This window comes from Aureobasidium subglaciale (genome assembly GCF_000721755.1).
Source record: "Aureobasidium subglaciale EXF-2481 unplaced genomic scaffold scaffold_1, whole genome shotgun sequence".
Lineage (NCBI taxonomy): Eukaryota > Fungi > Ascomycota > Dothideomycetes > Dothideales > Saccotheciaceae > Aureobasidium > Aureobasidium subglaciale.
In genome coordinates this window covers 1118402-1140345 of record NW_013566994.1, presented here as the reverse complement: position 1 = coordinate 1140345, position 21944 = coordinate 1118402, and the positions used below count along the sequence as shown (strand labels likewise).

The 21944-nt window shown below is 52.1% G+C and overlaps 9 protein-coding genes across 9 annotated transcripts; 4 read left to right on the top strand and 5 right to left on the bottom strand.

Moving 5' to 3' along the window:
• Positions 1-925: 925 nt before the first annotated feature.
• On the bottom strand, positions 926-1795 carry AUEXF2481DRAFT_35692 (uncharacterized protein). Its single transcript, XM_013492725.1, has one exon. It carries the CDS (start codon positions 1395-1397, stop codon positions 1236-1238), a length of 162 nt encoding a protein of 53 aa, XP_013348179.1. The 5' UTR covers positions 1398-1795; the 3' UTR covers positions 926-1235.
• A 190-nt stretch (positions 1796-1985) lies between these two features.
• On the bottom strand, positions 1986-4007 carry AUEXF2481DRAFT_35691 (uncharacterized protein). The gene has a single exon (XM_013492724.1). It carries the CDS (start codon positions 3914-3916, stop codon positions 2441-2443), a length of 1476 nt encoding a protein of 491 aa, XP_013348178.1. The 5' UTR covers positions 3917-4007; the 3' UTR covers positions 1986-2440.
• Positions 4008-4122: 115 nt separating this feature from the next.
• Positions 4123-6249, top strand: AUEXF2481DRAFT_35690 (uncharacterized protein). Its single transcript, XM_013492723.1, has 2 exons — positions 4123-4374; positions 4429-6249. Exons 1-2 carry the CDS (start codon positions 4250-4252, stop codon positions 5924-5926), a joined length of 1623 nt encoding a protein of 540 aa, XP_013348177.1. The 5' UTR covers positions 4123-4249; the 3' UTR covers positions 5927-6249.
• A 1104-nt stretch (positions 6250-7353) lies between these two features.
• Positions 7354-9642, top strand: AUEXF2481DRAFT_25637 (uncharacterized protein; the record flags this gene model as incomplete). Its single annotated transcript, XM_013492590.1, has 1 exon — positions 7354-9642. The coding sequence occupies one exon, from the start codon at positions 7354-7356 to the stop codon at positions 9640-9642; it is 2289 nt and encodes a 762-aa protein (XP_013348044.1).
• Positions 9643-10240: 598 nt separating this feature from the next.
• Positions 10241-11926, bottom strand: AUEXF2481DRAFT_35688 (uncharacterized protein). Its single transcript, XM_013492722.1, has 3 exons — positions 11818-11926; positions 11657-11764; positions 10241-11596 (listed from the first exon to the last, which is right to left on the bottom strand). Exons 1-3 carry the CDS (start codon positions 11830-11832, stop codon positions 10307-10309), a joined length of 1413 nt encoding a protein of 470 aa, XP_013348176.1. The 5' UTR covers positions 11833-11926; the 3' UTR covers positions 10241-10306.
• Positions 11927-12318: 392 nt separating this feature from the next.
• On the top strand, positions 12319-13353 carry AUEXF2481DRAFT_35686 (uncharacterized protein). Its single transcript, XM_013492721.1, has one exon. The coding sequence runs from the start codon at positions 12357-12359 to the stop codon at positions 13215-13217; it is 861 nt and encodes a 286-aa protein (XP_013348175.1). The 5' UTR covers positions 12319-12356; the 3' UTR covers positions 13218-13353.
• A 344-nt stretch (positions 13354-13697) lies between these two features.
• Positions 13698-15297, top strand: AUEXF2481DRAFT_1239 (uncharacterized protein; the record flags this gene model as incomplete). Its single annotated transcript, XM_013492455.1, has 3 exons — positions 13698-13830; positions 13883-14157; positions 14215-15297. The coding sequence occupies 3 exons, from the start codon at positions 13698-13700 to the stop codon at positions 15295-15297; spliced, it is 1491 nt and encodes a 496-aa protein (XP_013347909.1).
• Positions 15298-15845: 548 nt separating this feature from the next.
• Positions 15846-17289, bottom strand: AUEXF2481DRAFT_85321 (uncharacterized protein). The gene is made up of 2 exons (XM_013492874.1): positions 16511-17289; positions 15846-16429 (listed from the first exon to the last, which is right to left on the bottom strand). Exons 1-2 carry the CDS (start codon positions 16824-16826, stop codon positions 16038-16040), a joined length of 708 nt encoding a protein of 235 aa, XP_013348328.1. The 5' UTR covers positions 16827-17289; the 3' UTR covers positions 15846-16037.
• Positions 17290-17763: 474 nt separating this feature from the next.
• AUEXF2481DRAFT_35683 (uncharacterized protein) lies at positions 17764-21284 on the bottom strand. The gene has a single exon (XM_013492720.1). The coding sequence runs from the start codon at positions 21069-21071 to the stop codon at positions 17889-17891; it is 3183 nt and encodes a 1060-aa protein (XP_013348174.1). The 5' UTR covers positions 21072-21284; the 3' UTR covers positions 17764-17888.
• Positions 21285-21944: the final 660 nt, after the last annotated feature.

Below are 21944 nucleotides of genomic sequence, written 5' to 3'. Positions count from 1 at the left end.
TGTACTTCTCGAAGCCAGGAGTGATTCGGACTCTGGATTTGTCAAGCATGGCATGACAGATGTCGTTGATCATGAAACAGTGATTGACGAAGTGAGAAAGGAAAGTGACATCGAGAAGGCCGTGGAAGACGTGCAAATCGGTGCAAACACCTATAACTCAAGCTTCACTCTTTGAATTACAGGAATCGCTCTTTGTCGGCATACATGAGATAAGGCGTGTTATCTTCTTTGATGCTGAGATGCGAAACCTTATAGAAAACCGAGCGTCCCTGCTCCACGACTACCATCCTTACCAGAAGCTTACGAAATTATGTCTTTTGGAGCATTCGGCAGCGGAGACACATCATCAGTCACGTCAGTCGACATTCGGACTCCTTCTGCAGTAAATTCCCCTACCGCTGGCCCACGTAACACCCATGATACTGATACAAAGCAGTCGACCGTCAATGTCATGAGCAAGCTCAGAGCATCGAAACCTACAATTACAATCTTCATTAAGATGAAAATCTTACTCCTGTTTCAACGGATCCTGGAAACCCGAGAAGTACTTGCAGATCAAAATGCCCAGAAGAAGTTTGAATGGACCAAGAAATTTCTCTTGGTCTCAAACATGTGTGGTTACGATCGCGGAGATAGCACCGTCGTTGTCGATAACGACACACCCGCCGCTGTACGTTTGGCGTTTTCTTGTTGGATTGCTGTTTGCTGACAAAAATCTGTAAGCTTGGTCTCAAGGATGGTACCAGTAAAGCTCAAGTCCAGAAATCCTTCGAGTGTCCCTAAGCTTTTTGGGCTTGTCTAGATAGACAATCTTATCCAGACCGATGACCGGGAGACAGACGAAGGCTTCATTGTTGGATTGAGATTTGGCCGAAAGAAGGTGCAATCTTGTGCTGGAGCCGAAAATGATGCTATCTTCGTGTCTCTTGGCTTGTTTCAACTCACCAGCATTTGAAGGACCATGTCAGGGAAGGAGTCATACTGCAAGATCAACGCAGTCACCTGTTTTTGACAGCGACACTCCTATTGGATTAACTTTTTGACCAAGTGTAGATGACATTGTCAATACTCACCACGACTATAAGTTGGGTCTGCAGCGAGGCGACTTGATTTGTATGGTGAGGGCACAGTCGATCTGACCCGACCCCCTCGCCCGAAAGATCTGCCGCTGGAAAGGTAAATATGTCTTCCAATGAACCGAGGGTGTAGCGTGAGATGGGCCTTCTGTAGCCTTTTCACGACAGACACGTAGCAGGACAAGGATTCCTCGCCGCGAAAAAGATCATGTCGCGTACACGTGGCTGGGAAACAAGAAGCTCGATAACCTTGACTTCTTCACTCTCTTTCTCACCGAGCGTGCCACTGGCCTTGACCATCGGCGTATTTACCATGACCATGAGACAGTCGGTCTGCAAACAACAATGATATACTCAATGCAAGAACTAACGGTATAGCAACTACATATGAGACCGAACCAGAAGCTACGGCGTGTAAAACATTGCGAATCACTCCTTTGCGACGAGCATTTTGAGCGTGGGCTGGGGACGTATGCCAAAATAATAGGACGGGCGTTTCGCGACGGCGACGGCGACTGCGCCGGGCAAGCCGCTGAGCATGATACCAAAAAACACACGCGCGAAGGCGTTGAGGTGAAGGCAGCAGCTTGGTGCGTGCAGGCAATCGCGCGTGGTCACAAGTAACATCCCGAGCGAAGCGTCGCAGACGGCGACAGCGACGATAGCGACGACAGTAGATGGCAATCAAAACAAATCTTCTTCAGCGCCCAGTTGAAAACCAGAGCACACTGATGAAAAAAAAAGAAGAATGGCCATGACGATCAAAAAGACCATCACAATGCTCTCGTTGGCTTCACTCCCAAAGAAGTTACTAGACCGACACACCACGTTGAGGTGAGAGCTCGTGCCGGAGACCAGTCAACTCCAGCCATCAGCCTGTGAAACATGCCCATCACAACTCAAAGACGGCGAACCGCTCTGAGAAGAAACAGACATGCTCCACAGCGCCAACAGAAGGAATTGACTGGTCCCCCCAGCTCTCACCTCCCCTGCCACCCCTCACCCATCAACCACTTGGACAGCCGAAGCCGCCCAGTAGCCGACGATGCGAGCGATGGTGAGAAGGTGAGAGCAAGGGTAGGGATACAGGGGGGAAGCAGAGAGGGAGAGGAGTGGTGTTTTTATAGGCGGCGGTCGACCTCGCGCTGACTAAGCTTGCTGAGTTATCAGGAATTGCCGCAGTGAGTGAAGATGACAGTGAGCATGTGAGTGAGTTTGGCGGAGGGATTCGAGACTCGCGGCGACCAGCTGAGCATGGCCACGACGACGACGACGACTCGACAGACAAATATCGCAGAGTGCAATGGTTCAACATGGTGTGGAAGTAGACAGTCTTTTGTTTTTCAATCAGAGAAGTATGCTATTCAAAAAGCCTGGCCCAATGAACTGAGACCGTTTTTAAGAAAGTCATCCTTCTTGATTTCAAAGGTTGCATCGACCTTGAGACTGGCGACCAACGACGCTCCCGCCCAAGCACCCAATGTCTCAACTCCACGCACTGAGCCTTGTACTGCGATGCCGCGCTTCAGAACATCGCGTTGTAGCTTCTCGGCGACTTCGTCGCGTTCTTGTGGTGCGTCGCGAGCCAGCACCTGTTCGTTCGACGGGGAGCCATCAGACTGATCCAGCACATCGGTTTGCGGCGTTTTCGTCCTAGTCGGCAAGCTCATGACCTGGTCTTGACTGCGTTTCTGCTTCTTCCCCTTGACAGAACCGTAGTTCATGACTGGATCCCACTCCTTGGTGCTGACCATGTTCTCAATTTCTCGCAGCAGACGAGGCTTCAAGCCTGGTACATCGCTTGCGCCGCCAGTGACTACAATGCGCGACACGCAGATAGAGCGAACATCGAGAGGGAGTGAGAGTGAGCACTTGTAAGCCAGCATATGTAGGGGTAGGTCGTGGTCATCGGTTCGCTCCAACGGGAACGGCGCTGAGAAGAAAGTCTCTTCGGCCGGATCCGCTAGACTGTCGAACGATACTTGTAAGGAAGAAGTCCCAAGTGGAAGAGTCACGTCATCGGTAAATTTTTGGCCACTTGTATCACGACACCAAGCCATGCGAGTTACCATATCTTCAGCGACTTCGAAGGGGATGGCATCAGAAGCAGCAGCATGCTTGCGTAAGGTATTGGCCATGTTCTTTGTAAGGAGTTTCGCAGCGCGAGTTGATCTCCTGTGTGAAACTTCTCGGTATTCGTACAACGCAGTCGCAGTCGTCTCGTGCCAACCAATATCGATGACAAGGGCGGATCGCAGTCCGGCAGACACGGCACATAGCACAGGTGGTGCCCATAGTTGCACAGTTGCAGGCTGGAGTGCGTTGAACAAGACGTTCAGAGTGATAGAAACGAGGGGATGGGGTAAGGTCGAGGGAAGGACGAGGAAGAGCTTGCGCGGACGTTGGTCGAGCAGGAGGTGGTTGGTCTGGGCATGTCGTACAGCACGTTCAATCTTGTCCTCTACCAGACCAAGGTTGTTGTTCCGGATATCCAGCTCCCACAGCTCCCAATCTTTTGCCCAGTCATCCTCGGAGCGCAATGGCGTGGACGGTGTAGAAAAGTCATTCAAGCGTCTAGTTTGGTTGGGGCCAAAAGGAAGGATGCATCTAGGTGCGGAGTCGCCAGCGAAGCCCGCACGAAGAGACCTTGAGCCGAGTTCAAAGACCAGAGTATCTTCCTCTGCACGATACGAAGCACCAGGCGAGCCAAGTTGAGACGAGAGCGAGCGTGTCAACAGCGGAGTGTGCGGTGAAGCCGGGGTAGTGGCTCCAGGAACACCGAGACCAGAACGGGAGCGATTGTACGACGGCTTGCGGGCAAAGTAGTCGGGAGCAGCCATAAAGTGTAGATTGGACAGAGGCTGGGCCTCGCCAGAAAGTTGTGATCAGAATGGAAGCATCATGGCTGTAATGGAGGGCGAGTTGGCTGTCTTGTGCCTGGGCCGATTGCTCCAAAGCTGACGCGCGCTAAAAGCTTCCCTGATCCGAAGAAAAGCCGTGGAAATTTTGGTTCTCGACAAGTTTTGCAAACCTGCACCAAGCTTCGGTCTCTGGATTTTTTGGAAAAAGGTCGTCGAGCCCAGCAGAATTTAGTGTCGCGTCGAATTGGTCTCTGTCTTGTATCGCGACCCTCGACAATCTCTTAATACGACCCCAGAGACATCTCCGCCACGATGACTCTCTTCATCCTCACAGAAACCGCCGCCGGTTATGCGCTGCTCAAGTCCAAGGACAAGAAGCTCTTGAAGCGCACCGACATCCACGAGGAGGCTGCCACCGCCGAGGGTGCCGCTGGCCTGTACGACTCTCGAGATCCAATTCACTCTGCTCATGACTAATTCCGCGTCTCTAGGCTCAAGCTTAAGCAATTCCAGAAGTTCGACAGCGCCGCCGCTGCTCTCGAGGAGGCCGCTGCTCTCACCGATGGCAAGGTCACCCCCATGCTCGCCTCGCTGCTCGACAGCCTGAAGGACGAGAAGAAGGTCCAGCTTGCCGTCGCCGACCCCAAGCTCGGCTCGTCCATCAGCAAGCTCCCTAAGCTCGACATTGAGTGCATCGCCGACTCTTCCACCAACGACATCTACCGTGCCATCCGCGAGCACCTTCCTTCGCTCATCCCCGGTCTTATGCCCGATGACATCTCCACCATGTCCCTTGGTCTGTCTCACTCGCTCTCGCGCCACAAGCTCAAGTTCTCCCCCGACAAGGTCGACACCATGATCATCCAGGCCATTGCCCTGCTGGACGATCTGGACAAGGAATTGAACACCTACGCTATGCGTGTCAAGGAATGGTACGGCTGGCATTTCCCCGAGATGGCCAAGATCATCAACGACAACCTCGCTTTCGCTCGTGTCATTCTTGCCATGGGTGTTCGTACTAACGCCGCCACCACCGACCTTTCCGACGTTCTTCCTGAGGAGATCGAGGGCGCCGTCAAGGCCGCCGCCGAGGTTTCCATGGGTACCGAGATCACCGAGGAGGATTTGGAGAACATTCAGGCCCTCGCAGAGCAGGTTGTTGGCTTCACCGAGTACAGACAGCAGCTCTCATCATACCTCACCGCCCGTATGCAGGCCATTGCCCCCAACCTTACCGCTCTCGTCGGTGAGCTTGTCGGTGCTCGTCTGATTGCTCACTCTGGTTCGCTCCTCAACTTGGCCAAGTCGCCCGCCTCGACCATTCAGATCCTCGGTGCCGAGAAGGCCCTTTTCAGAGCTCTTAAGACCAAGCACGACACACCCAAGTATGGTCTCATCTACCACGCTTCCCTCATCGGCCAGGCAACTGGTAAGAACAAGGGTAAGATCGCCCGTATGCTCGCCACAAAGGCCGCCCTTGGTCTGCGTGTCGACGCTCTCTCTGACTGGGGAACTTCTGGCGAGGGTGACAAGCCCGAGCCCACTGAAGAGGAGAAGATGGCTGTCGGTGTTCAAGGTAGACTTTTGATTGAGAGAAGATTGAGAGGCCTTGAGGGCAAGCCCATCCGCAGTGCCGTCAATGGAGTCGCACCTGCTCAGGCTCAGCCCGCCAAGTGGGAGGTCAAGGAGGCCCGCAAGTACAACGCTGATGCTGATGGTATCTCCGCCAACGCTCCTGCCGCCAACGCCGACGCCGAGATGGAGGATGTTACCGAGGCCGGTGCCGAGGCTTCCAGCGACGAGGAGGAGATGACCAAGGAAGAGAAGAAGGCAGCAAAGGCAGCAAAGAAGGCCGCAAAGGAGGCAAAGAAGGCCGAGAAGGAGGCCAAGAAGGCCGCCGAAGCAGCCGGCAAATCGTCCAAGAAGAGAAAGCACGACGAGGACGAGGACAAGACAGAAAAGAAGAAGAAGAAGAAGAGCAAGGACTAGATCGCCAGCTCCCTCTGATCTCTCATTCTTCTTTCTGCTGCCATTTATGTTTGCATGTGGGCGCCATCATCATGGTCGGAGTACCGGAGTCGCTGGTCGTGGGGTCTAAAAGAGCGGTTTCTTGAATTTGTTCCTGTCCAAAAGGTTTCTTTGGTTTCTTTCGTATGAGAGTGGCGGAGGCGTTTCTACATATTACTTGATCGAACCGATAACCTCTGTACAAGCTGTATCATCATGCTCTCTGCACATGATACGATGTTTATTCTTCAATCTGCTCTTTCTTTCCTCGCCGCACGTCCAATTATGACAGGAAACATGGCTACTCGGCGATCAAGCTTCGTCATGGGCTCCTTGCCGTGATACGCTGCACGAGCCGGAGTAAATTGATGCTGCTCCTCTGACACGCAGCTTCGCGCCGCTCATTTATTTTCTGACATCGATCGCCTGTCAACGAACTCCCCGTTCCATGGGCTCGCTGGGCTATTCAGGCACAGAACACCGTGAGCCGTTCCTGGATGGCACTTCGACGTTGACTTGTCAGGTAAACGCAAACAGATGACTTTGCGACGAGGTACCGACTACTCCTAGACAGCCTCGGCGAGTCGTGACGTTCCAGCTCGACCGACATCATAAATCATTCCACGGGACAGGTCCACCCGTCAGAGTATTCATCATCCGTACGACTTGGGCTTAGAGTCCATTACTGACCGCACCTCCGTCGCCGTCTCACCCGTGACACGCAATCTGTTCCCTCTTTGGTCCTGGAATCGGCAGAGAACGTGGGCAGTAAGCCTACTGTCGCACGACATGCGGCGTCATGCTCGCACACAATATTTCAAATCTTCTAGTCATCATTTCTTCTTCCTGCCCTTCGATATCTGATTCGACTGCCTCCTTCGAACATCCTGACCTTGGCAATACTTCTATTGGATAATTGTCACCTATAGATATCCTCACTAGGTATCTCGGTCTTATCGGACACCACCACTTCCTGGATCAGTGGCATGGTGGCGTCAGCCACCCATCTCTTTGGTGAACCCTGCAGACAGGCGCCTACTTTCTTCTGGGTACGACATGGGTGGCTACACAACCTCGGCGGATTCACACATGCATTGAGTATTATCTGGTATCCCACAGGGCAACACTACCGGTCTAAACATTCGAACACCGCTATCCGAGTCTTACCCTCCTTCCGTGACGATGCCACTGAATCCGTACACTTTCTTCAAACTTTTGCGCTCTTCGAAGCCTCACGCCCTCTTCAAATTGTCACATATCTGAGAGACTCAAGATAGGTTCGGACTGTCGGACTAACTCATTGGTACTTCACGACTTCGCGACTGGACTGGCTCCGCCTCTCTTGTACACATCAATACACTCAGCTGCCCATCCTCGACTGCCATCGATTTCCAGGTCATGCCCTGACGATGGGAACCATAAGCTATGCTCAAGTTCCTCCAACAGCAGCAACGATAGCACTCAACGCCTACATTTATGGGTTTGGTGGTCACTCCTTGGTCACTCCTCATGCTGCCCTCAAGCAACTATGGTGGACAGAAGATCGCATTGACAGTAAAGTCACCAGGAAATTCGTTGTGTCACAGATCAAAGGAGAAGAGAGGGATTTCTTGGACAAGCCACTCGCATTCGGTGAAGGATTAACAGATGACACATACATGGAATGGATACTGGGAAGAGCAAGACGATTGTTCCTCATCATGGCAGAGATTGGCAAACCGGAGCAGATCTTCGGCCTGATCGATGACTCCTTGGATGATGACGACCTGCCATTTTCTCTCGAGAGCATTGTTGATATGGACCTCTGCGTGGAGCCGGACGAGCGGCTGAACAGGAAATTCTATGCAACACAGTTCCTCTATCTACTGCGACAACTCGGTCAAGGAGGTCACATCGACTACGGTCCTCAGGAACACATACCCATGGAGTATGTTCACAAGGTGCCACCCGCTGTATCTCTCCAGAGCTGGGACAGAGTCCACTTCCCAAAGGACCATGAGCAAGTCTATGCCAGGCGAAAGTTCGCTTTCGGAACCGGCGACGATAAAGATGAGCTACGAGAAGCGTACTTACGAGATACTGGCGAGGCGGGACGCCTGGTCCATCCTCACATTGCTCGTGTCTGGGCGTCCTACACTGCTGGCGACGCTGGCTATGTTCTCTCTGACTTTGTGGCGGAACATACACTGGCGTCATTCATTGCTCACCGGACGCCCTACCAGTTCATGCGAGTACCTCAAGGTGATCGACCTATTATCTTACTGGAGTGGATGCATTGTCTAGTCGATGCGCTTGCCATGCTACATCATCAAGGTCTGCAGCATGGCGCTATACGGCCGTCCAACATCCTTGTGGACCACGACAATTGTATCGCATTTTCCGACATAGGTATACTAAGAACGTTTCAGCGTGGCAAGAAAGCAGTGAAGAACGAAGTATCGGGTTATTCAGCTCCTGAGATATATCAAGAAGAGAAAGTTCGTGGCGTGCACTTCGCCGACGCACCGAGCAGTCCAGTCGAGATCAAACGTGGCTCTAATGACGGTACAATAAGTGGGGTCTCGATTTCCTCATCGAGTCCGTCGGATACCTCAAAACCTGTCCTTGTTTACAGCTCAAGTCCCCCGGTGGACAGCCCGATGAACAGCTTTAATCCATCATCACCGGCCCCGATACCCCTGTTTCGCAACTTCAGCAGGCACCTGCCTCCTCCTCCAACCTTCGCGTCAGCGAGTATATGGTCTTCAGCTTCTGGTAGATCCCGACGCTTGTTTCGCAAGTCTAACAGTCCACCAGTATCACTCACAGATTCGTCGACAGACGATGGTCCAAAGTTTTTCTGTCCTGATGATGTCGGTCTTTCACAACCCAGCCCAATCCGAGTGGACAGACGGCCTTCGTGGGCTTCGTGGGGCACTACACCATGTCCAACATCCAGTACAGCCTCGGACCCATCTACCTTGCTTTCCGAACTCTTGAATGAGCCCCTGAGCATCCCCAAGCCTCTCTGCATCCGCAAGACCACATCTCAGCGGTCTCTGAATAGCAACATCCAGAGAAACACACAAGCCGACACAGGTTTCGAAAGCGACGTCTTCTGTCTAGGCTGCGTGTACCTTGATCTCGTCACCTACATCGTCAAAGGAAAGCTCTCCGATCTGCAAAAATTCCGAGCACAATCGAAAGCGCCTCTACCTACCGATACAGCCACTTTGTACACATGGCTTGCTCATCTGGCATCAGATGCTATCAGACTTTCGCCTACTGTACCCGTGCTATCAGCGTTGGTACCTATACTCGGCGTAGTCAGGGACATGCTCCTCCCAGATCCGAGCCACAGACCTACTGCCCTCGTAATACGGGACCGCATCGCCGCAGCGCTAGAACAAGCAGATCTTCACTCGCTCTGCTGCAAAGAGCGGAGTTGGGATCCCGAACTAGCTGTATTGCAACGAGCTCGTCTTTCCACCAGACGGCCCCCCAAGACTTCTGAAGATAAATCGACGAGACCAAGCTTGGGCTCAGAGACCACAGAAGGCAGTGCGGAAGTCGGGGCAGAGCCCGTAGCTGATAGCCATAGTATTATAATGAGGAGGAGTCTGAGCGTTGGCTCTGGCGTCATGGAGAAGAATGGGAATAGTAGGATGAAGAAGTTGGGACTGGGATGGATGAGGAAGCCTCATGCCAAGGGATTCTAGTGAACATTTGACTCTAGGACGGATAAACGATTATTCATGTTTTATTCCATTTGGCGTTCGGGAACAGAGTCTTGGTCAAAGAGAGGCGGCAGGTGATGAGCATATACTTATGAAGAATGTCGAGAAATAGTAATGAAGCATGTTGTTCACAGCGTCTTTGTCACATTACGTAGATGTCTTCACCATACACTGAGCCTCATCCCCCGAAATCAGAGAGCACTTTTGACAAAAACTGGTCGTTCATCGGCGACCATCAATGATAACATCACACTGCAAAGCTCTGTGTACCCATATCAAAAATTGCGCATAATCGAAATATGCTAGAATACCAAGATTTGATCAAAAAATCATACAAGGTTCGCTGTCGCCGTCGCTGTCGATTCGCCATGTCATAGTCCAGTCAGGGTGACACCAAAAGCCAAAAAAAAGTGTTGGCCAAGCTCGAAAATCAACGAATGAACCCTCACCAGCTGATAATCTACAACAAAGCACGACTGGGCATGAAACAAGAAGTCAAAGAAAAATCTGGGTATTAGATGGGAAAAGTCGTAAAGTCCATGTAGTAAAAAGTGTGGCAGAGAAAACGCCATAATGCAAACCCGCCATATTTCCGTCCAGCATATCCTGGTCTCTTCCTGCCTGAATGTGGTATATAGTCCGTTTCCTAATACACACTGCCCCTGATGCTTTTATCTTCAATCTCCTTCAGATCTAGCTGTTCGACAAACTCACTAGGCCCGTTGGGCTCATTCGTCGTCACCCTATCCAGTTCTTGCTCATCATCCCCGTCCTCCTCGGCGTCGTGATCGTTGTACTCGTCTCCCAAAGGGTCAGCTCTAGCTCCCTTGCCCATCCCACTCTCTCTCCTCCAGTTATCCAGGTCCGTAGCGGTGGGACGGCCTTTGTGTGTGCGTTTTGTGGTTGCGGAGGCGGCGGAGGGGTTGTTGGGATTTGCGTCGGAGAGGTCGCGGTGGTGCTTATGTTGGAGACGGGCGAAGTAATCGCTTTCGGCACCGGAAACGTCGGAGAAGCCTTCGACTGGGGTGGCAATGCCGGAGAGGGAGCCTCCGCCGTCGCGGCCGTGGAGGAAACTGGGGCGGGTGGGTAGACGGAAGGAGATTGGCGAGTTGGGCTCTGTGGTGCTTGCTGTGCTTGAGGCTTGGAGGGGTGTTGGAAGCTGCTCGGCAAGATTCGTATGGCCTTCTGTGTCTTTTGCTGACGCTTGAGCAGTGTCCGAGGCTTCATTCTGCTTCTTTATGCGACGAGGAAATTTTGAATGTTGATGCGTGCAACCGCCGACGCAACCACCCCACTTGCGGGAAGGTATTGCAGGGGAAGCAAAAGCCGAAGCTGTGACTTGAGCGTTTTGCTGCGGTATCGAGCGTCTCTTGTACTCTGACCATGTGCGCATCTGGTTCTGCAGCATGTACTTGCCGCTGTCGAGATTCTTCTGCATGAGGACAAACTCGCAGTGGTTGACGTTGCGGAGATCCTCAAAGTACTCGACGGACCAGTGATACCACTTCATCAAGAAGACTCTGGTCATCAAGCCATGCGTGACCAGCACGCAGACCGAGGGGAAGTCTTCATCGCTGAAGTTGCGCCACAAGCTCTCGTTGAAGCCACTGACACGATCGTAGGCGTCGGCAGCACTCTCGCCGTTGGGGATACGGTAGAAGAAGTGTCCATAGTCGGCGCGCTCTTGCCACATGCGTTCCATCTCGGTACTGCATGGCTGGAAGTTTCCAAAATCTTGTTCTCGTAGTCGCGGCTCTTCAAAGACCTTGATGGTGTGGCGGGGAAATGGTGACGGGCCTTCTTCTTCGCTTTCGGACGTCAAGGATGACAGAATGCCTTCGGTCGTTTCGCGAGTACGGCGGTAGGGGGAGGTGAAGAACTGGATGGTATCGTCTGGCTTGAGCATGCCTCGTAGTCGTCGACCTGCTTCCTCTGCCTGTGCGTGACTTGGTGAGCTTTTTGCCCGACCTGACTGAAGTAAGGTGGCGCTATTTACCTGTTTCCATCCATCATCTGTCAGCTTGACACGATGATCCGGGATCATCTGGTGGATGTCGCGGTTCTTGTTTCCTTCGCTCTGTGCATGACGAATCACAATGATCATCTGCAAACAATTAGCCACCCGCTATCTGTCGAGATTCGTTGCTGTGCACCTACTCGTGGTTTGCCCATCTTGCTATAATCTAAACGAGTGTCGTGGGCCTAATCACCGATGAGATGCGCTGCTGCTGGCCTTTGTTATATAATGCTTGGTGTTGATTGTCCGGATGGGGCATGAATGTTTACTGCCACATACATGACGTTTGGGCGGTGAGGCGACCTCAATCAGCGCCAAGACATGTCTTCCTATTGGTTGAAGCGTCTTCAAGAGTCTTACCAACTCCTTTATCGACACGTCTCTAGCTATTCGTACAAACCCAGACATGTCCAGCTACGCCTGGGAGCAATCATTCAAGCTATCAGCTTCCCACGTGTACATTGATCTGAATTTGCGTCAGACCAACGCCATCCATCATGTGTGGCCCATTACACCCGCATAATCACGCGTGGCAATGGTAGGTCGTCCCACTCAAGACGAGTCATATCTCATATCAATTTCTTCTGTCTCTATTCTGTGGTGCTTGCTGTCTCTCAATTTCTTATCACTGTCTCCCACTTTCAGTCACATCTTACTCTCTGCCGTCTCTTCTTCATTTATGGCTCCGACCGAGACTGGTCTCACGGACCTACCCACCGAGATCAGGTTGATGATCTACGAACACCTCCTGATGTCAATTTTGACCGATAGAGAGCCACCGTTCCCACATCCACTGATGACTGCATCCAAGCGTTTGAGATACGAGTCTCTGCCAATCCTTATGCGTGGGACCGAGCTGAGTCTCTGCGTAATGCATCGCGGACAATTGGCAGCAGGCTTCAACGCCTGGTCAGGTGGCATCGCTTTGGACCGAGTACATTTCAACCCTCTAGTTCATGACTTGCAAACAAGCAGGCCTGGGCCCCCTAGGTCATGGACCAAGTTCTGCCACACCGACTTGGCTGATCTTGTGTCTTTGTGCGGTCAAATACGCATCTGGACGACACGTATGTGCGGCATTGTCAGCGTCACCATCAGGTCACAGAAGGGCCGGGCTAACAAAGTTTTGGTAACGGATGCGCTGGACTTCGACCGATGCATACCTCCTACGACGATTACTCATTCGAACCGATACTGGAGAGAGCAGTTTAAAGAGTTGTCATCTGCTTGGCAGACACGATATTCCGCAGGTTACCCGTGTTTTGGTGACGTGCGCAACATCGCCGACGAGATGGAACGCACATTTCTCCGAGCAATGATAATGAGGAGAGAGGAACAGAATGAAAAGCACTTGAGAATCTCCAATCGACTGTACGGGGCTAGTAATCCTGCTTCTTCGTCAGAGAAAATTCTTAACAACCTCGAACTGCAATGGTATGCGGCTGATAGGGCTTGCGGGAGTCAGGAGTCCGTCTTGCACAATTCAAGATACTCATACCACATGGGTTGTCGAGAGACTAGGCGGAAGGAACATATCTAGTCTCGATTGTCCCACTGGCTTGCTCAAAGGGGGGCGCAATGGTCAGGACTGTTATTCTACCGAGGCATTCCAATTATCGTGCCGTCTCCTGTATTTCTAAAGACGCGTTCGAATATCCAATTGTCTATCACTCCGATTTGCCGTTCTGACCAATCATCTTGTTCACGCATAAAGCGTGTCTCGCTAAGCTCGAAAGCTAAGCTTGCTGAAGCTTGGATTTGACCCACGTGCCGACCTTCTCCTCTCACAAGACGACAACCTCGAGAAAGCATGAATAATGCTTGCATTTTCAACCACATGCAAGTAATATCTGTAGCAAGCGATGTCGCAAGGCAATCCAAAATAGGTAGGTGACAATGTCAGGAGTCGATGCCCTGAAAACTACATAATCGATTGTGGTTGCCACGAAGGAATCTGTGTGTACTTGACCACGACGGATACGATTATTCGCTTCTAGTCTTCCAGAATCGAGTCGTGTTCATGGCCCCTACTTCCCTCTTTCTTCAGGCCTTGCCACTGCTACCTGTACTGGCACTCGCCGCAGACTATCCAGGCATACCTAAGGACTTGACCACTCCTGTGCAACAACGCATCGCCTTCAAGGGCCCTAATGGTAGGCGCCGGTCTCCGTTCGTACTTTGTGATCCCTCACTGATAACAACAAGCTATCTCCGTCGGTTGGAACACCTACGAGCAACTCGCCGAGGGCTGTGTGCAGTATGGCAAATCTGCAAACAGTCTGACTTCTCAAGCGTGTTCTGCTCAGTCCTTGACTTATGGCACCTCTCGCACTTGGGCCAACTCTGTGACACTTTCTGGACTTGATGCGGCGACTACGTACTACTACAAGATCAACTCGACAAATTCGTCTGTCAACCACTTCATGACTGCTCGTGCTCCTGGAGACAAGACTGCCTTCAACTTGGATGTTGTGGTTGATGTAAGCCGATGGTCTCGCGAGGGTAATGTGTGTAATTTACTGACAAGACTCTGTTAGCTCGGTGTGTATGGTGCAGATGGCTATACAACTTCTCGCAAGCGTGACATTCCTTACGTCCAGCCTGCTTTGAACCACACTACCATCGCAGCTCTAGCCAACACCATTGACGACTACGACTTTGTGCTTCATCCTGGAGACTTTGCATACGCAGATGACTGGTATCTCAAGCCCAAGAACCTCCTCGACGGCAAGAATGCCTACGCCGCCATTCTCGAAAACTTCTTTGACCAACTCGCCCCCATCGCGAGCCGAAAGCCTTACATGGCTTCGCCAGGAAACCACGAAGCTGCGTGCACAGAGATCCCCTACACCACCGGTCTTTGCCCCGAAGGTCAAAAGAACTTTACAGACTTCATGACTAGATTCAATGGACTAATGCCAACCACCTTCCCTTCCTCATCCAAGAACGCAACAGCACAAGCTTTCGCAAAGAAAGCTGCAAGTCTCGCAAACCCACCCTTCTGGTACTCCTTCGAATACGGAATGGCGCATATAGTAATGATAGACACCGAGACCGATTTCCCCTCCGCCCCCGACGGAAAAGATGGAAGTGCCAATCTAAACGCTGGATCTTTTGGCAACACACCCACCCAACAGCTCGATTTCCTGGACGCAGATCTGGCTTCTGTGGATAGAACTGTTACGCCATGGGTTATTGTCGCCGGTCACCGTCCTTGGTATTCCACCGGTGATAGCAAGAATATCTGCAAACCCTGTCAAGCGGCCTTTGAGCCTCTCTTCTACAAGTACGGCGTGGATCTGGGTATCTTTGGCCATGTCCATAATTCTCAGCGCTTCAACCCTGTTTACAACAATGTTGCCGACCCAGCTGCTTTGAAAAATCCAACAGCACCAGCGTACATTATTGCTGGAGGAGCAGGCAATATCGAAGGCTTGAGCGCCGTGGGCGCCAACTACTCGACCAACGTATTCGCATACGGAGATGAATTCAGTTACGCAACTGTCAAGTTCTTGGATGAGCAGAACTTGCAAGTGGATTTCTTGAGGAGTGACACTGGGGAGGTCTTGGATTCCAGCGTACTTTTCAAGAAGCATGATGTTGCTTTTGTTAGAAACTGAGATTGGTCAATTAGCATAAGACGCTTTTAACACAGATTGACCTATTGGAGCGGCATATTAGGCATGGAGGTGCGAATGCTTTACTAAAGTCAATTGTCATGTTCTCCCCAGTCAACCTTGATTCGTGGTGATTTCTCAACTCGCAGTGCAAAAAAAACATCAAAGACACTGCTAACGACACAAAAAAGGAAACTAATCTGAACAATTGCATCAAAGCAGATGATATTCAACTTCATGCCTGGGGAGCCCGAGAGCAAAGAAAAAGGGGCGCAAGAAAACGGCGTGCGAGTGGTTTGAACACGGCCTTTGTAGCAAAAAAGAGGTAGGAAGTTGCATCTTCTTCCTCACCCCTCATTCACCGCAGAGCCGAGGGCGAGGAGGAAGAAGGCGAGGTAGTATGGCAGAAGGCTCGGGATATATAGTGACTCACCAACATTTCGAGCATGTGCTATTTTACCTCTCCTTGGAAAAAGCCTCAAAAAGTCTTTGACATCTCATGAGAACCGTGCGATATTGCCATCACCAAGTACATCAAATTTAAATCATGGGGACCAGCTGATATATAAGTCTAGTTCATACAGGTATATCCCTATTTATTAACAATGCAAATCTCCCGGTATCATAAATACATTGGGTACAACCAGCCAGACTCTTTCGTCTGACATAATCTTGAGAAAGGAAGAAAGCTCCTGGAAATCCTCCGCTTCACTGCATCCATCGGCATTCGTCAACGGAGATGCTTAGATAAGAGCAGCGAAACCAAGAAGTGCGAGACCGAAGTTGGTGACGGTACCCGCGACAGCAGCGCCGGAAGAAGTAGCGGCAGCCGAGCTGGAAGCAGAAGCAGCAGCGGATGAAGCAGAGCGAGAAGCAGATGAAGCAGAAGATGAAGCAGAGCGAGAAGCGGAAGAAGCAGCGGAAGAGGCCGAGCGGGAAGCGGAAGAAGCAGCAGAAGACATGCTAGAGCTGGCGCTGGAAGCAGCTGAGCTGACACTGCTTGAGGCAGAAGAAGCGGCTGACGAGGCGGCTGCGGCGCTTGATGTCAGACTCGATGAAACAGAAGAGGCTGAAGAAGCAGCGGCCGAAGATGCAGAAGAGGAAGCAGAAGACATGGACGAAGTTGCAGAAGCAGCTACAGATGAAGCAGCTACAAGAAAGGGCTCGTCATTACGAGTCGCGGAAGGGAAGATATTAAAAGATGATCAAGACTTACAGCTTCCGAGAATGGTGGATCCAGATTGTACGGCGGTGGCAGAGCTGCCCTCGGCGGTAGAAGTGCCCTGACCGTCACAGTTGGCACCGATGGGGCAGCAGCGGTTGGCGCTGGCGCAGTATTCGCTAATAGCGCAGACCTGGCCGGCGGAACCACAGCATGTGTAGGCGGTGGGGTCGTAGCATCCCTGACCGCAAGCAGACTCGCCACTAGAGCAGGTAGCACCCTCGCTCTGACGGGCGAAAAGAGCGGGAGTGGAGTTGGCAGCAAGAGCAGCGGTGGCAGAAGCCAGAACAAAAAGGGCGGAGAATCTCATTTTTGCGATTGAAGTTGTTTGTTTGTGAAGTTGGAAGATTTGTGTGAGCGTAAGAGTTGGATTTGTTGATGTCGATTGAAGAGAGAGAAAAGAAGAGAGGAAGAAAGCAGGTACGAGAAGTAGCTACAAGTAATATACTTATCACGCAGTGATGATCAGAAGTGTCAGCCTTTCGGGAGTGCCTGCATAATTTTAACCCCCGGCAACCAGCCCATCCTTCCTAGGTCGCCTCTTTTTCTATTCTTATCAGAGCTTGCTGTAGAGCCTTGCAAACAAAGCTGGCCAAGACTCTTGGGCTAGCGTGTTGACAGCGTTGTTGAAAAGCCAGAGTCTGCTTGGGCCTGCAGGAAAGACGTGGAAAAACAGGTGGTAGTGTGCTGTGGGGCCCTAAAGTACGAGCCGTATCCGGGAGCACGAGCAAAAGGGGCCTAAGAAAAGAACTTCGACGTCATTTGCTTGCGACAACTTTCTTGGAAGGACAAAATGCAGGGGAAGATTGATAAAGTCGGGAAGGAAAGATACTCTATCTAATCGTCTTAAGATAAACTATATGAACGTAGAAGACCGATCGAACAATAACCCTGTCAAAACATAGCAAAATCCCAGAGTTTCAGGATTTGTTGTGTGTTTGAGTGAGAAACAAAACAGCAAAATGATCGACACTGTTCGTTCCTGATCAATGAAGGATGCGATCGACCGTGTTCCCCTGCACAGCCCTGTGTGCCTGCCAAAATTCTTCGTTGCTCCAACTTTTCTTGATTGCGGAAGCGGACGGCTTGCAGGCAAGCTTTCTGCACAAGTCAACCGGGTATCCCCGCCAGTGCCTTGATGTTTTGTTTGATCGTCAAGGCCCGAATGACGGAAAAAAAGTGGAAAGCAACTGCAGTCATGCGATTGCCTGGAGAAGAGAATCGCAATGCGCACGACAAGACTGGAGGTTGGGCAAATGGATCGAGATCATGCAATAACTGTGTTCTATCAAGTCACGATTTTTGTTTACAAATTCTATTTTATGTACAGAGAATTTCCAAAGACATTTTTCCAAGCAACAAGTTGTTGCATCTAGTAGACCTCGAGAACGTATCTCTCCTCATCCTTGAGCTGGTCAATGACCTTGCGGGGGTCGACCTTCTTACCGGTCTCCTTGGCCTCGACTTCAATGGCCTCCTCAAGGACATTGGTGACATCGGGTACGGGCCAAGTAGGACCGCAAAGGTAGAAGGCACCCTCGTCACGGAGGTAGGCCTGGCGAATCTCCTTCAGGGTCTCGCGCATGCGGTCCTGAATGTAGATCTTCTCAGGTTGGTCACGGGAGAAGGCACAGCCCATGTGGGTGATGATACCAGCATCCTGGTAAGCCTCCCATTCCTCACCGTAGAGGTACTCCTCCTTCTGGTGACGAGAACCCATGTAAAGCATGACAGCACCGATATCCATGCCTTGCTCCTTTTGCCAGGCACGCTCTTGAACAAAGGCGCGGAAGGGAGCAAGACCCGTACCAAGACCAGCCATGATGATGGGGGCAGTGGACTTGTGGGGAAGCTTCATAACCGAAGGCTTGACGGAAACGGTGACGGGCTTGCCGACCTCGAGGGCATCGAGGTAACGAGTGGCCTGACCAAAGCGGTCGCGACCCTTGGGGTCAACCCAGTTGACGGTAACGATACAGAGGGTAACGCTGTTGGGGGTGACTCTCTGCGAAGAAGCGATAGAATACTCACGGCGCTTCATGGGGGCAACAAGACGAGCGATGTCGTGGAACGAAGGGTGAGCAGAGGGGAACTCAAGCAAAAGATCGGCGTAAGTGACAGTATCGACCTCAGCGCGACGCTTGAAGTCCACCTGAGCCTCCTGGTTGCCACCAGTACCAAGCAGGAGAAGCTGAGTCTTCTCGGCCTCGTCATCGGCATACTCCGAAAGAGCCTCGTAGAAGCGCTTAGGGGGACGTCCAAAGATGTCAACGTTCTGTAGCAGAGCCTGGTAGACAGTACGGTTCTCGAGAATCTGGGCATCTTCGCGAGAAGGAACCTCGACGACCTCCTCAGGGTTAAGACCGTACCACTTGATGAACTCCTCGACTTCAGTCTTGTCGTTCTCGGCGTGGATACCAAGAGCCTCGCCGATGGCATAGGTGAGACCGGTCTCGCCAAGGTCAAACTCAATGTGGAAGATGTTACGGTCGTAAGTTCTAGGAGTGAGACGGCGACGCTCCTTGACGGTGACAACAGCAGTCTTGACGCTGAGGTCGGGACGTAGAGCGTTCTGGGTACCGTATGCCTCCTTGAAGGCAAGACCTTTGGCAACCTTCTCCCAGTCTCTGAGCAGGTAAGCCTCCTCGGGCTCCTCCTTGTCGAACTTGATGAAGCTGTTGATGTTCAGGTCCTCGGGCATAGGCAGGGGCTGATTGGTCTCAGACTCAACAGTGAGCCAAGACTCGGGGATCTCGACCTTGCGAATGACTTCGTCGATCTCCTTGGAAAGAGCCTCGAGGGCATCGTTGCCGCCAGCAAGCTTCTTGACACCAGTCTCGTAGAGGTCGCTGCGGGCAAGCTTGAGGAAAGCGAGCTGAACCAGGTAGCTCTCCAACTCGGGCTGCTCCTCGACCTTAGCAGAAGCAGCGGTGTTGAGGGCGAAAAGCTGGATCTTCTTGGAGGCCAGAGCCTTGCGGACCTCGGAAGAAAGATGCTTCTCAATCTCGTCCTCCTTGACATCAGCGAGCTTAACAACGACGATACCCTCGTCCTTGACAGACTTGATGACATCGAAGCTCTTCAGCAGGCTAGAGTCGTTGACGATAGCAATGTCGGCAGAGCTGACAGAGTAAGCAGCCTCGATAGACTTGGCCGAAGTTCTGATGTCAGTGCGGATAGCACCGCCAGCGGCGAGGTTGTCGTGGCCGCTGCGGACGCTAACGTTGAGCTTGGAGTCACCAGACAAGAGCTGACCAATCATGAGAGGAGCAGAAGCAGCCTTGGAGCTGTCAATATCCCAGAAGGTGTACTGCTGCACATCACCAGTGGGCATCTCGAAGCGCTCTTCGTCGGTGGGAGCGTGGTCGATCTTTTGGCCAATCTGCTGGAGGAGGCCTGCGACCGAAGTGGGTGTCCAGACCTGCTCTCTGGCATACTTGATGTCGAAGACAGCGGGTGTCTTGTTGAGCGAGGCAAAGCTGAGGGCAGCAAGAACGTCGCTGTAGAGGTTGGAGTGTTGGCTCTCATCAGTGACAGCAGCCTGGTCAAGGACCTGGCCGAGGACAGCAATGTTCTGGACGGAGGGAGCTAGAACCTCGAGGAACTCTTCCTCAACGAAGGGACGGTAAACACGGACGTTAATGACACCAATCTTGACACCCTTCTCAGACAGTGCGCGGGCGATCTGCGAGGCCAGGGAAGCCTCAACGGTTCCGAAAACAACCAGGACGGATTCGGGCTCGGCATGACCAGAGTACTCGAACAGCTTGTACTCGGTACCCAGCTCGTTGTTGAAGGCCTTCAAGAGACGGCTGACTCTGCCTTCATTGTCGGAGTGCTTCTTCTCGGTGAGAGACGAGTCGGCCAAAATGGCGTCGTAAGTCTTCTTGAGGCCGGACTTGTCGAGGACGTCGATGATTCTGGTGGTCTCTCTGCCGACAGTGATGCCGTCATATACGTGCAGGGACGGAACGATCGAGGCCATCAGGGTTGCGAACAGCGACATGTGCTGCATCTCGTAAGTGGAAGCGCTGGCGACCAGACCCAGGCCGAGCTCCTCAGCAAGGCGAAGGGCCGAGACGTAGTCGGTGACGAGACCAGTGGACGAGTTGGCGGCATAGTCAACAGCAGCAACGTGAACGACGGTGGGGTTGGCGACGTTGTAGAGAAGGGCCAATTGATCGAGGGCAGAGCGCAAGTGGACGAGCGAGCCAGACGAGGCGACGATGGATTGAGGGATGTGGCGCTTCTTCAGGTCAAAGTCTTTGGAGAACATGTATCCGAGGGCGATGGAGCCAGCACCGGAGCGAGTCTCCATAGACGCGAGACCAGTCTTGTAGCCGTGAGCATTCTGCTCTCCAGCACTTTCCCAGCTCTTTGCCGCGACATCAAGGTCGAAGGTCTCGGGCGAATAGGAGAAGATCTTGTCCGAGAGCGTGTATGCAACCTGCTGAACCAGAGTCTGAGCAGTCAGGTACGTGGGACCGCTGATGTCTCCCAGAGAGATGTTTTGGCCGAAAGGCAGACTCGACGATTGTTGCTCGGGAGCCGACATGATTTATATTTTGTGGAGGGGTGAGACGCGGCGTAGAATAGTAGATGCGCTTCAACAATGCCGCTGTGAGAGAACAAAAAAGGTCCTGGCTAATTGCACAAGACGACTCCGACAAACAGACAGCGAGTGAAAAGGAGTATGAAAAGCGAACGGCGACAAGGCAAACGACACGGGAAAAAGTCGATATCGCGAACAATGGTCAACACTCTGCCGACGGGCGAGATGTGAGCACGCCATCCGCTTACCCATCCCACGCCCGTCCCGATTGCGGAGCCCCTTGGTCAGCATCTCCGGAGATCTAATCTTATCTCGCTCAAAGAACACGACTACCGAGCCAATCCTCGGAGCTCTTTGCCTTGAAACTTCACCACGTTACTTGACATCACAACAGGTCTGCTGACTCGAGGTCCGCGTTATATGAACACACGCCAGTGCCTAATTCTGCATCGGAATATTCCAGTCTCTGATCTTTACCGCAACCAATATCTGAATCATGTCGCGCACCATTACTGATGCAGGCTGTCGTGTTAATCTACTCTCAAGGCGGGGGTCCAGTTTGACGCGATCACTATCTCTCTCTGCCATTAGGAGGTGGTCATTAGATCCTGAGGAACGCAGACAGCAACACGACAGACGTAACGCTGTCAATCGAGAGCGATACGCGACGGACCCCGTCTACCTTGCAAAGATGAAAGACGACCATCGGAGGTACGCGCAAGCTTCTACAGCAAGGATGACACCTGAGCAGCGCGATGCAAGACGTTCGATCACAACATTTCGCATGTGAGCTTCCCGAAGGTTGAGCAGTGGTAAGATGTCTTTCTGGGAGACTCACGTGCTGGAGCACTCGAGCGACCGCATCGTTCGTCGTTG

Excerpts from the sequence above, each read along its gene's own strand:
- AUEXF2481DRAFT_35688 (XM_013492722.1), bottom strand. Across the intron at positions 11,597-11,656 it reads CAGATGATGGATGGAAACAG|GCAGAGGAAGCAGGTCGACG; the intron begins GTAAATAGCGCC and ends AGTCACGCACAG.
- AUEXF2481DRAFT_85321 (XM_013492874.1), bottom strand. The coding sequence starts at position 16,826 with ATGAGATTCTCCGCCCTTTTTGTTCTGGCTTCTGCCACCGCTGCTCTT. Across the intron at positions 16,430-16,510 it reads ATCCACCATTCTCGGAAGCT|CTGCTTCTGCAACTTCGTCC; the intron begins GTAAGTCTTGAT and ends CTTCATCTGTAG.
- AUEXF2481DRAFT_35683 (XM_013492720.1), bottom strand. The coding sequence starts at position 21,071 with ATGTCGGCTCCCGAGCAACAATCGTCGAGTCTGCCTTTCGGCCAAAAC.
- AUEXF2481DRAFT_35692 (XM_013492725.1), bottom strand. The coding sequence starts at position 1,397 with ATGGTCATGGTAAATACGCCGATGGTCAAGGCCAGTGGCACGCTCGGT.
- AUEXF2481DRAFT_35690 (XM_013492723.1), top strand. The coding sequence starts at position 4,250 with ATGACTCTCTTCATCCTCACAGAAACCGCCGCCGGTTATGCGCTGCTC. Across the intron at positions 4,375-4,428 it reads GCCGAGGGTGCCGCTGGCCT|GCTCAAGCTTAAGCAATTCC; the intron begins GTACGACTCTCG and ends CCGCGTCTCTAG.
- AUEXF2481DRAFT_35691 (XM_013492724.1), bottom strand. The coding sequence starts at position 3,916 with ATGGCTGCTCCCGACTACTTTGCCCGCAAGCCGTCGTACAATCGCTCC.
- AUEXF2481DRAFT_35686 (XM_013492721.1), top strand. The coding sequence starts at position 12,357 with ATGGCTCCGACCGAGACTGGTCTCACGGACCTACCCACCGAGATCAGG.